Source organism: Pelodiscus sinensis, chromosome 2 (genome assembly GCF_049634645.1).
Source record: "Pelodiscus sinensis isolate JC-2024 chromosome 2, ASM4963464v1, whole genome shotgun sequence".
NCBI classification, from domain to species: domain Eukaryota; kingdom Metazoa; phylum Chordata; order Testudines; family Trionychidae; genus Pelodiscus; species Pelodiscus sinensis.
The window spans coordinates 190,454,479-190,467,037 of NC_134712.1; the positions used below are offsets into that span (position 1 = coordinate 190,454,479).

Below are 12,559 nucleotides of genomic sequence, written 5' to 3' on the forward strand. Positions count from 1 at the left end.
CCCATACACTGTATACTATAAAAATGTTTCAGCTAACATTCTTGAAACTTTTCTGGGAAAAAAAATCACCTTTGGGCTCCGACTCTGCATGATAAATTTTAGCTCTTAACAGTGGTTGGCTAGCAGGCATTAAGGTCCTATAGAAGAATGGGGGGAGCTTTTCTCTTGTCACCTTAGCTCATGTAGTAAAAACCCTCCATTAAGATGTAGGGTTATTATTTCTGAGTCCCATTAGCACCAACCAGAATATAAAGAGAATGAGGGTATGTCTACACTACCCTCTTAATTCGAAGTAGGAGGGTAATGTAGGCATACCACACTTGCAAATGAAGCCCGGGATTTGAAAATCCCGGGCTTCATTTGCATGAAGCCGGCCAGCGCCATTTTTAATGCCGGCAGTTCGAACCCCGTGCCGCGTGGCTACACGCGACATGGAGTAGCTAGTTCGGATTAGGCTTCCTAATCCGAACTAGCTGTACTCCTCATTCCATGAGGAGTACAGCTAGTTCGGATTAGGAAGCCTAATCCGAACTAGCTACTCCGTGCCGCGTGCAGCTGCGCGGCACGGGGTTTAAACTGCCGGCACTTAAAAATGGTGCCGGCCGGCTTCATGCAAATGGAGCCTGGGAAATTCAAATCTCGGGCTTCATTTGCAAGTGCAGTATGCCTACATTACCCTCCTAGTTCGAATTAGGAGGGGAGTGTAGACATACTCTGAGTGATATTGTGGGCCAGAAGCATAAGACTGAAGGTTCTGGAGAGAATTCATAGGAATAGTCATTTGGAGAAAGTTAGTGCTAAGCTTACATTTTACTACTGGTTTTGGTTTACTGGAAAAACAAACTCCAGGAAGGGAGAGAATTTAGGGTATGTCTACACTACCGTCCTAGTTCGAACTAGGAGGGTAAGGTAGGCATACCGCACTTGCAAATGAAGCCCGGGATTTGAATTTCCCGGGCTTCATTTGCATAAGCGGGGAGCCGCCATTTTTAAAACCCCGCTGGTTCGAACCCCGTGCAGCGCGGCTACACGGGGCACGAACTAGGTAGTTCGAACTAGGTTACCTAGTTTGAACTACCGTTACTCCTTATTTCACGAGGAGTAACGGTAGTTCGAACTAGGAAGCCTAGTTCGAACTACCTAGTTCGTGCCCCATGTAGCCGCGCTGCACGGGGTTCGAACCAGCGGGGTTTTAAAAATGGCGGCTCCCCGCTTATGCAAATGAAGCCCGGGAAATTCAAATCCCGGGCTTCATTTGCAAGTGCGGTATGCCTACATTACCCCGCTAGTTCGAACTAGCGGGGTAGTGTAGACATACCCTCTGATATTAGTTTAGGTAGGCTCTCCATGTGATCTGCTGATAATGGACTTAGGGAATCAACCTATTCAGATAGCCCAGAAGGAAAAGTGTTTGTCAGGTAATGAAGAAATGAAAATAGAATTTAGAATTGTTCTTTCCTCTTATTTTTTTCTTAGGTGTCAGTTAGGGATGGAATAATTTTGAAAAGATTCAATTAATAGATTATACAAGTTTAGAATTTCTGCTGAGTTGCATAGCACCTAAAGGTTTCAAATACTTTTGCAAATTATCTAAACTGTTTAAGTCTGCAAAACATAGACATGAAGTCTAATTTCTGATTCATCTGGCTCTTCATCTTCTGGAGTTTAAACCTTGGAGTGGATAGATAAGGTAAATGAGTAGAAAATATTTCTCCTGGTCCAGGTCATGATTGTTCAACAACATTTGGTTGTCCAATCTGTTGTTAGCAGAAGGTCCGTAAAACTGAGGGATAAGGGTTACCCCTCTGGCAACCAAAAAAAAATTGTATTTCTATATTCTGAGCAGCAAACAAACATTATTAGAGCCTTCCGTACTCCCAGGCTATTTTCTGCTATGTCATTATTGCTGTGTAGTTGAATGTGCTCCTTGTCTTAACCCAGATAAATAGTAGCTGTATTAGAATATGTATATACATTGTGTGTGTGAATACAGACACACCCCATTCCTCCTCCTACTCTTCTTTCACCTCCTCAGCTACCATGGCCTACAGAGTACATCGAATTTTCATTTTGAAACAACTTCTCCTTAAAAAAATTATTTTAAATTATAATATATAATGAAATAAAAATAAAACCCAGGATGCTTTGATTTGTCCTGAAATGATTCAATTTGAAATTTTATTTAATGAAAAAAATCAAAATTATTTTTTCATTCTAATTCAGAATGAAAAAAAATTCAAAATATTGGAATTTCTGGAGGAAAAGTAAAAGTAATTTCAAGTGCAACTCAACTCTTATTTCAGTCCCTTTACCTATATCAGTCCTGCATTTAAACCATACACACTTCCCCATATTATGCATTACAAAGTATAATAATGGTAGTCCATCATGTTCAACGATGACATCTTGAGCTTGCACAGGCTCATCAGTTGTGGACTCACATGTGGCTGAGGAGTCCAAGCCTTGAGCAGCATAGGCGTTCACAGTGGGGGCAAAGGAATTGTCCTGGTTCTATCGGTGTGGCTGCTACTGTTGCTTTTCTCCTCTCACGAGCATCAATCAGGTGTATGCGTCACTGCTGTTCGAAGTTGTCAGACATGTGTTGTACGAGAGCATGCCAGCCTGTTCGGTCTTCTGCATGCTGCTCTATCTACTTTGGGTTTAATCCAAAATGAGCAATGTTGGCCTTTATGCAGTTTTTATACTTCTTGTGAGGCCTACCTTGATTCCTTTTGCCCCGGGAGAGTTCACCATAGAAGAGCTGCTTAGGAATTCTTGACTCCTCCATTCAAATGACGTGCCCTGTACAACAAAGCTGGGCTTTCAGAATCATGGCTTCAATGCTTGTGGTTCCTGCTCTGTCAAGGACTTCCAAGTTCGTGACTCTGTCCTGCCATCGAATGTGCAGTAATGACCTCAGGCTGTGTGTGTGGAAGTGCTCCATTAGTTTCACATGTTTTCTGTACAAGGTCCAGGCTTCACATCCATACAGGAGGTCGGTCAAGACTACAGCCTTGTACACTTTCAGTTCAGTGGACTGTCGAATATTGTGCAGATTCAACACTTGTAAAGAGAATGTGTAGGAAAGGTGTTTCGTGCACAGAAATCACTGCTGAGTTTGGAGTAACATCTGCTCATGTGAAACATACTATCTAGGACATGAAAATTACATGGCAGAAAAGTGCTGTGCCAAGTATATTGTATGCTCACAGAAACAAATGCAGTATTGACTGCAGCCCTTGACTTAAAAATACCACAACAATAGTTTTTTAGTGGCAATGCAGATTTCAAGCTGGAGACTCAAAAGTGCATTGCTGTGTGAAAATGTAGAATTAAGAGTGAGTGGAATTAGTTCAACTTTTCAAAATCTAAAAAAAAAAAAAAAAAAAAAAAAAAAAGCTTTTTAGTTATAGGAAAGGGCAAAGGCTCAGATGGATGTTAATTCCTCTCCCCCAACCAGCTCGCTCATATTTACACAATGCTTAGTGTGCAATGAAAGAAGAGTTGGAGCTCAAGCAACTAGATGCAGGGGTTCAAGCAATTTTTTTACGTTAATAATGGCATAGCAAGCCTGGAAGTTCTAAGGCTGTGACATTCCAAGCCTGGAGGTGCTGGGATTCGGCCCTGGCAGACCCTTGCACAGCTTAAGCGCTGGATTTACCATGGATGTGTTATCAGTGACTCCAGCAGACAAGCAGTCATGCTGGGCTTTTAAATTATTTGGAATCTCAGGCAACAAATGATTGCCTCAAACTTGGTTAAAATACCAAAGTCACTGTGTTTCTAAATAGTAATATATTTTTCTTCCTTCAGAGGAAAGAAGCAGAGCTCAAACCCCAGGCACAAACACTCCTGAACCTTGGAAAGGTTCAGATCCAGATTAGGATCTGAACGTTTTGTTGGGACTCTGGCTGAACTACAGTATCACTAGTCTGCAAAATACAGTGAATGGTACTGAAGTATTAAAAGATGTCTTGCCTCTTTAAAAAGCAGTAGTGCAGTGAGAGTCAAGAACAGCTTTATCTCAGGATTAGAGCTGTCAACTTTCTAATGGCACATAGCCAAACACTCTTGCCCTGCCCCTTCCCCAAAGCCCCACGTCTGCTCCACTCCTTCTCTGAGGCTTATCCCCCACTCACTATGTCAGATCAAAGCCATTGCTTCAGGCCCTGTGTTTCCAGATGTGGGAGTATGGCACCACACTAGTTTACATTTGCGAAGTAAACCAAATGTGATGTTTGCACCCATAAAAATAAGCGTTTTTTTTAAAGAAAGATTAAATTGTGGAGACCCAGATAGCGTCATGACACATATACAGCAGGTAGGGTGAACGTCTGACAGTGTGCAACAGTGTGGAGCAGCTGCTTAGTGTCCTTGTGCTGGGTTTTGAAACTAAATTCCAGAAGCCCCAAGTCCCAACCAATGGCCTATAAGAGCTGTCCGGAGTTTATTTTTTTAACAGTGTTCCTCTCATTGGATGGCACTGTGCAGAGATGAGGGAGGAAGGGGAGGCAGCAGTAGGTGGCTCAGGCCTCTCTCAGGTGACATTGATAGGAGTCACTTTATCCTTAATGACATGCCGTTCTATAAGAAGCTGGGGACTACAGTGCCATCTCTGTACATAATCAGGACCGGTAGCTTTGGCGAATGCTGTTACCGTAGCATCGATGTCTCTCTGGAGGTGGTTTCCCTCTGAAGAGTGGAGCCTGTCACGTGTAGTCTACTTGGGTACGGCTTGTAATTATATATCCTCACTTTAGGTTATTGAGCCCGGTCTCACGTCATTGAAATGACAAGCAGACTCTCAGAATGTTACCTACGTATGCTCCTGTCCAGTCGTTAGTCTCTGGAGACTGAGGACTCATCAGTAGGTATAAGTAACTAGTAGGAGCTTCCCAATGCATGATCTGGTATCAGTCTCAAAGACATGAGAAATATTTGGCATCTAATGGGTACCTTGGTTAGGGTTTTACTTCATAGTTATATGGGTTGTTGACAGTCAGTGGCCAGCTTGAAATAATACTTTGCAAACACCCAGAGACCCTCTTGCTTACCCATAAATTTGCCTAGTTTTCTTCCTCTGTTGGCTGGATTTATCTTGTGTAGCACTGCACTGAGGCCGGTCAGAATTGTTTTTTATATAGTCTATGTAATAATTCCATAATCACATTCCACATGTTCATCTAGTCTGGTGTTGCCAGCAGGACCCACTTTGTTGATTTCAGTCATTACCAAGCAGCTGATAAATAACTTTCTAATGGGTTGTGGTGAAAGCGAACTTCCTGTTGTATTTTTTTTACGTATTCTGTGCATTCTGCTGCCTTACCATATGGCCCTCATCCCATTCACTCTTGCACTGATGCAGTAACGCCAACAAGTTCAGTGCAGTTACCCCCGTGTAAAACCCGTGTGAGACCATGATGAGCCCCAAGTTAATATCTTTGCTGTACTGGTAATTAAGGCATCATTTTTCAGTAATACTTTGTAAAATGTTTCACAGAGGATCTGAAAAGATGGCAAAAAATATTGTCTTTGATCACTTGGCTCCAGCTGCTAAACATTTTATACCGAGAATGATGTCCCTGCTTCAACTGGATAATTAAATCTTATGCTGTTAGCCCCCAATGGGAAGCACTGAGTTACAACTCTAGTTAGCAGCTTTGCTGGCCAAATGTGGACAGATTTAGTGTGTCATTTAGACTGCTATATATATGAACTCTAATGAAAAAATATACTATTCATCTGTGAAATAAGTGTGTGAGTGAAGGAGAAATTTTTGATCTCAGTGAGGGGAGGGAGGCGGAGTAAAACTCCGTTCACATTTTGTTTTTTGAATGTTTCTTGGCCTCTCACCAGAAGGTTTTACAGTCTGCTGCCTGCCTCTCAGATTAGAGGAACACTGGCATATTTCAACAGTTTCCTAGGATTCAAACAGTCTTTAATTAACAGTGAATGGATGTTTTGGAATGTAACCAAAACATGGGAGACACTGGAAGCAGAGATTGGGCTTGAATATTTCCTGCTCAATATCCTGTGCACTATGTTAGAATCTGTGGCAAGGGGCAAGCAAGTCTGTAAAATCACCGGCCATTACAATCAGGTTTCCCCTTATTGGTATGCAAGGGGGTTTCTTCATTTACATAATGTTCCCACAGAATCGTTCAATGGCAGCTTTAGCAAGGAGGAGCTTTGCTGCCTGACAGAGTTCTGAACCAAGTCCTTCTAGCACAACAGCAAAAAGTATTTGTCAGTACCTTTTGAGCTGTGCTAGCATTCAGAGCTTTGACAGACCCTCCTTCGTGTGGTATTTGTGTTATAACTGTGCATTCACAATAGAATTTTACTGATCAGCTCTTGAGGCAGCAAGATTCGGTTTGTTTGTTAGGTTTAAGTTCTGAAGTTATTAGGCTAGAGAAATAAACGAGCATATAATAAAATTTAGAACAACTGAACAGAAGAATGTTGGACAGTCACCAGCTGAAATCATTTTTACTGCACGGAAGATTTTTTTTTAAGTCTTTAGGAGCTAAATTGACATGGCATGGTTGAGTAAAGGGCTATTTTCAGCTTTGATTTTGACCTTGAATCAGGTTGGTTGACCATCTAAAGAAAAGTTTAACTTGAATAAAGGAAATGGAGGTTTTGCTAGCTAATTTTAGAGAACTGATTGATTTTCAGTCTTTCAGCAAAGAAGAATAAACATTAGTTAAGCCTCTTGTACACTTAAAAAGGTAGTAATTTCACAATGGTAAATACAAATTTGTGTGTGTTTAACTTGATACTTGCTTAAAAGTCTTTTTTTTTCATATCAATAATCACTTGCTTACTAGCCTCGTTCATCTTTTTCCTTAAAGGTGGTACATGCCAGAGCCCTGCTCTTCCAGCCCTGGTGCGTACTCCAGCCCCACCATTACAGCCATCGCTGGATATTAAACCATTTCTTCCATTTCCCCTGGACACAGCAGCAGCAGTCAATCTCTTCCCCAACTTCAATGCAGTAAGTACAATACTGATGGATTAATGTCTATTCCACAGATTTATAATTCTTCAAAGACACAAGTAGGATCCAAATGGAACTTTGTCTTCACTTAGGGTCTGAGGACATTTTGGTATATGAGTTACAGGGTGGAGCCAAGAGGAATGGCTCTCATGATGATAGAATTCCATTGTCAGTCACCAACATGCTTGACTAAAAAACTTAAATAGTAACACATGTGCAGGGCAAAACTTCAGGGACAAAATGAAGCAACAATGAAAACATAACTAATACATAGTATACTTATCCAGTTGAATATCAGAAAACAAAATGATGTATTTTTTTTCTTTCAGCTGAGGATTTTTTCTTTGTTTTCCCTTAAAATTAAAATCCATGGTAGTTGTATTTTCAGTAATTGCTAATAATAAGCGATTCATCATTTTTGGGAAACATTTTTCTCATCCATTTTTTTAACAAAAGCCTATTTCATAACCCTTCCATATTTCCTATATCTGCTGAGATAATTAATTATATAAACAACATTGTAGCATGGTTTTAACTTGATATCATATTTGCTGAATTTTACTACTTGCCTGACTAAAAGCAAGCAAGCACCAATTGCAGGACTAAAAGCAAGCACCAACCATAGCCCCTTTTTACAAGATGCATAAAACCCTTTGCCTTGTGTGTAAATATTAGATATTGAAAAGGAATTACGTTAAGAAAAGATAGAAGCTGAAACTTTCAAATCAAAATAAAATAATTCTAATTCATATGTATTTGGAGCAGTAAAAGAATTCGGAGCAGTAAAAGAACATGTCAATTCTCTGTATAATTTGTAATTGATAAGAAATCTACCCCTCTGATACTAAGAAATCTCAGTAATTAAATATGAATCTATTTCTCTATGTTTATGGGTATTCTATTTACTATAGAGTAACTAAAATGTACTAAAATACAAGCAACTGTTCCCTTAAAGGAATATCCCTCTTTGAAAGACACCCTGTTAAGACTAAAATATAGTAAAATTAACTCCCCTCCAAGTTTTTCTTGCCTGTGTTACTGAACACATGCTTTCATATTCAGGGGCGGTGAAGCACCATTTCAATTTGGGGAGGAAGGGGCAAATTGAGGGAAGAAGGGAGAGGACATTAATTTGCTCTCCTTCTGAAAATCCTCTACCCCACCAGCAATCTGGTCCCTCAGGCCAATGAACCCATACACCCATCCCTCCAAATCTGAGTGAATGATGTTGCAACATAGCACATACCTCAGAGGCACTGTGACCCATGCATTGGGGTGCAGTGCCACCAACTCAGAAGATGACAAAGGGATAGCCAAACCACATCTGAGTGAGTGGCGTTTCGACTTGGTGCATGGGGTTGCCATACTATTTACCACTGGCCACATAAAAATGTGGTCAGGCCACAGCCTGAGTTTTTCTCTCTGGTTCCATGGCTCCCTGGCCTATTATGAAATTGAAAAAAGAAATTAAAACCTTGATTTAAATGTCATGATTTTTGCTGCTTGCTTTTTGCATTTAATCCAGTGTGTGAAACTGGCCAATTACAATGTCTCTGTTTGTCAGTTAACTTGGCAGTTTTCATTCACTAACAGAATTGCCGTGTTGGCTGTTTGAATCCCTCAACATCTTCAAGAACAACTTAATAATTTACGAAGCCACATACACATCCTTTTGGTTTGTTTCTTTTTAAACAAAACCCGATTAGGGTTATTTGTCATGTACCATTGAGTGGCACTTGCAAAGACATACAAGTGCTTCGAGTGGCTGATAAGCATGCATTATAAGGCCATTTCAGGGAGTGACCTTTCTCCTCAGAATCAGTGCTTCAGAAAATGGCCTCAAAAAGTGAGTGTGTGCGTGTGAGAGAGAGATTTGGTGCATTCTGAGAGCTGCCTTCCTACCCATGTTTGCAAAAGTGATGGGTGTTTCTTGGGTGTCGCATCTTAAGTATTTATTAGCTAGGCATATATATTCCTACCATAGTACATTTTGAAAAACAAAGACGCATTACAAGTATTCAGGAAATGAGTAAATAAAAAGGGTCTTGTACCAGTAACCCTTTGTTGCGAATCACCAAACGTTTTTCTACTAGCAGCCCCTTCTTTTCTTGCCCCATCACAAACTGTCTCTGTCTCTATCCCCATCTTTCAGCCAAACTGGAACTAATGTATCAGGATCCCTAGTCCCTTGCAAACTCATGCAGTCTTACTGTTACTGTACCTCAAGCTGTACCTGATTTGCAGTAAGAAATTAGATTGGCATAACGATGTTGCTCAAGGGTGTGGGATTTTCCATATGCCTGAGTTACACAGTGAAGCTGATCTAGGCCCCCCCATGTAAACAGTGCTAGGTCAATGGAAGAATTCTTCTGTTGACCTAGCTGCTGCCTCTTAGGAAGGGGATTACCTCTGCTGCTAGGCGTAGGTAGCATTTATGCTGAAGCCCTACGGCAGTGCGGCTGCAACAGCATAGTGGAGCCTTATTTCAAGTATAGACAAACCCTGATTCTTTGCCATCTGCTAAACTCACCTTTGCTGAATGTGACATTCCTGAACATGAGGATACAGTCATTCAAGCTGCTGCTATCAGCCTCCTCTCATACTTCATGGCTCCAACACCAATCCTACATTCTGTATTGCAGCATCACACTTTAAATTCCACTCTTCCATATGAACAAGATAATATTGAACATAGCTACATTTAGTTTGCATGCCGGCGTTGGATAAAGGCACTTGGTAAACATGTAGGTCAGCCGAGACATCCTGCATATTTCTAAAAATTCTTTCCAGTCTGAAAAAATTCTGTGGGGACATGTCAGCTGCAGTAGAACATAATCAGCCTAAGGAGAAGGGAGAAAACAAGCCAGATCTGACTTTCAGTTGGACATTCTGACAAGGATGTACATTTAGCATGAGAGAAACAGAGCAAATGTAATATTTGACAAAGATGGCTTTCCTAAATGTATTTGCTCATGTCTGATTTTTTTGAGGGGGAAAAGGGAGTGTGTAGAGTGTTTTATAGCTCATGATCTAAAGTTCCTTTACACTACCCAGTTAAATGAATAACTCATTTTGTTATGTGACTAAACTAAGGTCAAGCAGCAAGTCAGTAGTAGAATTGGGACTAATATCTAGAATTCTTGCGTTCTAACCCTGTGCTTTTAAAATGCTGTGTTATCTTCCATCTCACTACTAGTGGAGTTACCCATTCCAATAGCAAATATATTAGCATTGACCAAATTATTGAGACCTAGAAAGCATAAATCATATCTCAGGAAACAGACCCTGAAAAGACCCATCTGTCCCTCCCAAAGCACTAGCAAACAGATGGGATTTGCAGCATATGCATAAGGTTAGCAATTTTGGACTATGTCTGAGCAAACGGGGAGTGAGTTCCAGATTCCTTTACCCCATGCTGCCAACTTTCCAGAAGCTCCTTGTCTTCTAAAGGAAAGGGAGAGGGAATCTAGCTTAAATGCTCTGCTTGTTTACAGCTGCAGTGGTGTCACAGGGGAGAGAACACATCTCTCAGGTAGGCAGGCCCCAAGCCATTTAGGGCTTTATAAATGAAAAACAATTCTGCCTAGACATGTGCAGCTAGAACAAATCATAGTGCAGTGAAGTCCTTAATGTGCTCCCAGAGAACCACTCTGCTTAAAAGTAGGCTACATTCATTTTTCAATAGATCTAAGGAGCCAGATAACTTTCTGGATCTAGCTGAGCTAGACATAAAAGCAATGTAGAGTTATATGTGACTAGGCAATTCAGTTTAAGAGCATGTGTGCATGGGCACACATTGTGTAGCATAATGATGTCCTGATACTGATTATCAGAGGGGTAGCCGTGTTAGTCTGAATCTGCAAAAGCGACGAGGAGTCCTGTGGCACCTTATAGACTAACTGAAGTGTAGGAGCATAAGCTTTCGCATGCATCTGACGAAGTGGGTCTTTGCCCACGAAAGCTTATGCTCCTACACTTCAGTTAGTCTATAAGGTGCCACAGGACTCCTCGTCGCTTTTGCTGATACTGATTGGGACTCCAGGAGAGATGGAGAGACAGCTGCTCTAGCTGTGGGAAGTACGGAAAGCAAAGGCAAACAAATTTTTATTCCTGTGCATACCCCTTTGGTGAGCAAGAAGCCCATCGTTATGCTTGAGTCTCAGCTTCATTTAGAGTTGCAGCTGTTTGTTCGAGATATACTACTGTCGAGGGACTCGCCCCGCCCCCCCTCGGCTTCATCACAAAGTCAATGCCTCTCTCTCAGGGTAAATATGGCTTTTGAGGCCTAGTCGCCTCTCCGGGGTCAGGGGTTGATTGTCCAGGGTAGAGAAAAGAGTGTGTGTATGTGTGTGTGTGCGGGGGGGGGGGGGGGGGGGGGACCTGGGCCCTCCCTCTCCACCAGGTCCCAGCCCAGGGCCCTTTAGGCAGAGACTATGGCTCCTGCCTGCTCAGCGGGGAATCCGGCCACTACACACCGAGCCACACTACCGGTCCTTTGCCCCGGGCTGCTTCCCACCACACCCTGGTACCCCTGTAGTTTTCTGGCCTCCCAGATTGGCCTCCCTCGCTGCAGGGCTGTCTTTGCTTTTATACCTTGGTTCTGCTGGGAGCATACCCAGCAGGGCTGGAGGGGCGGGGCCTTCTCAGCCAGCTGGGCCTGGACTACTCCCTGACCTTCAGTGTGGGGGAGGGGCTCTTCGCCCCCTCATGACTACCCATGGATTTTAAAATGACAAAATATTCTATGGAGGCCTTGCGTTCAATGTATAGTTCACCTTCAGCATCTTGACTTTTTTCTAGCCACTTACACAATGCTGTAGTATTTAAGGCTGTCTATGGAGTACTTAGCCATGTGGGGGGAATATGGTGAGGCATTAAACAAACAGAATTGGGCAACAAGAGCAGCACTGTCTCCTGGAAAATGGATGAACATGCTTATAACGGGTAAGTCAGATTTTCCAGCCCAGCCTCCTTGGTTAGCTGGTGCCCAGGTAACAGAGGCCTCCTCAACCCCTTTCCTACACCTGTTAGTAGGGAGCAGTTGGGACTGGCCCTTTTGCTGGGAGCTGCTTTTCTCCCCCTGCAGGCTCGCATGCCTGCACAGGTCCAAGGCACTGTTCAACACAATTCCACCAAGCAACACAAAAGGTTGATGTAAGTAACCTGAGCAAGCGATCAGTAGGAATAGACAGTACACAAAACTTGGGTTTAGGACCAGGGCATCTGGAGAAGAGGCACTCAGAAAGGGCCCTCCAAAAGCTGTTTTAAAATTTTCTTCAGGCTCAAGATCTCAGACAGCTTTTTAGCTAGGAAAAAGCTGTTTCTCCTAGATTAAATGTAGTTTCTGGGGCCAGGGCAACTAGAAATATTTGTGAGTCTTACAGACTGTCACTACTGGTAGTATGAAATTTACAAAATGAAAACCAGAGACGTGGTATTGCTCTGCGAAATGGCCACAGTGTCTGAGTTAGCTGAGCGTGACTACTTTCTGCAGGCTACAATGTACTTTGAAGTGCAATCGTCAGAATGCTCTGGTTCAGGAAGGGGTAGTCACGGCAA

General features: G+C 42.2%; 1 protein-coding gene across 6 annotated transcripts in view; it reads left to right on the forward strand.

Moving 5' to 3' along the window:
• ZNF385D (zinc finger protein 385D) overlaps positions 1–12,559 on the forward strand; it is a 653,382-nt gene that overhangs the window by 455,966 nt on the left and 184,857 nt on the right. For all 6 annotated transcript variants that reach the window (XM_075922065.1, XM_075922066.1, XM_014579132.3 and 3 more), the window contains one exon: positions 6,855–6,997. In XM_075922065.1, the coding sequence (XP_075778180.1) occupies positions 6,855–6,997 (143 nt within the window). The remainder of the gene's footprint in view (positions 1–6,854; positions 6,998–12,559) is intronic.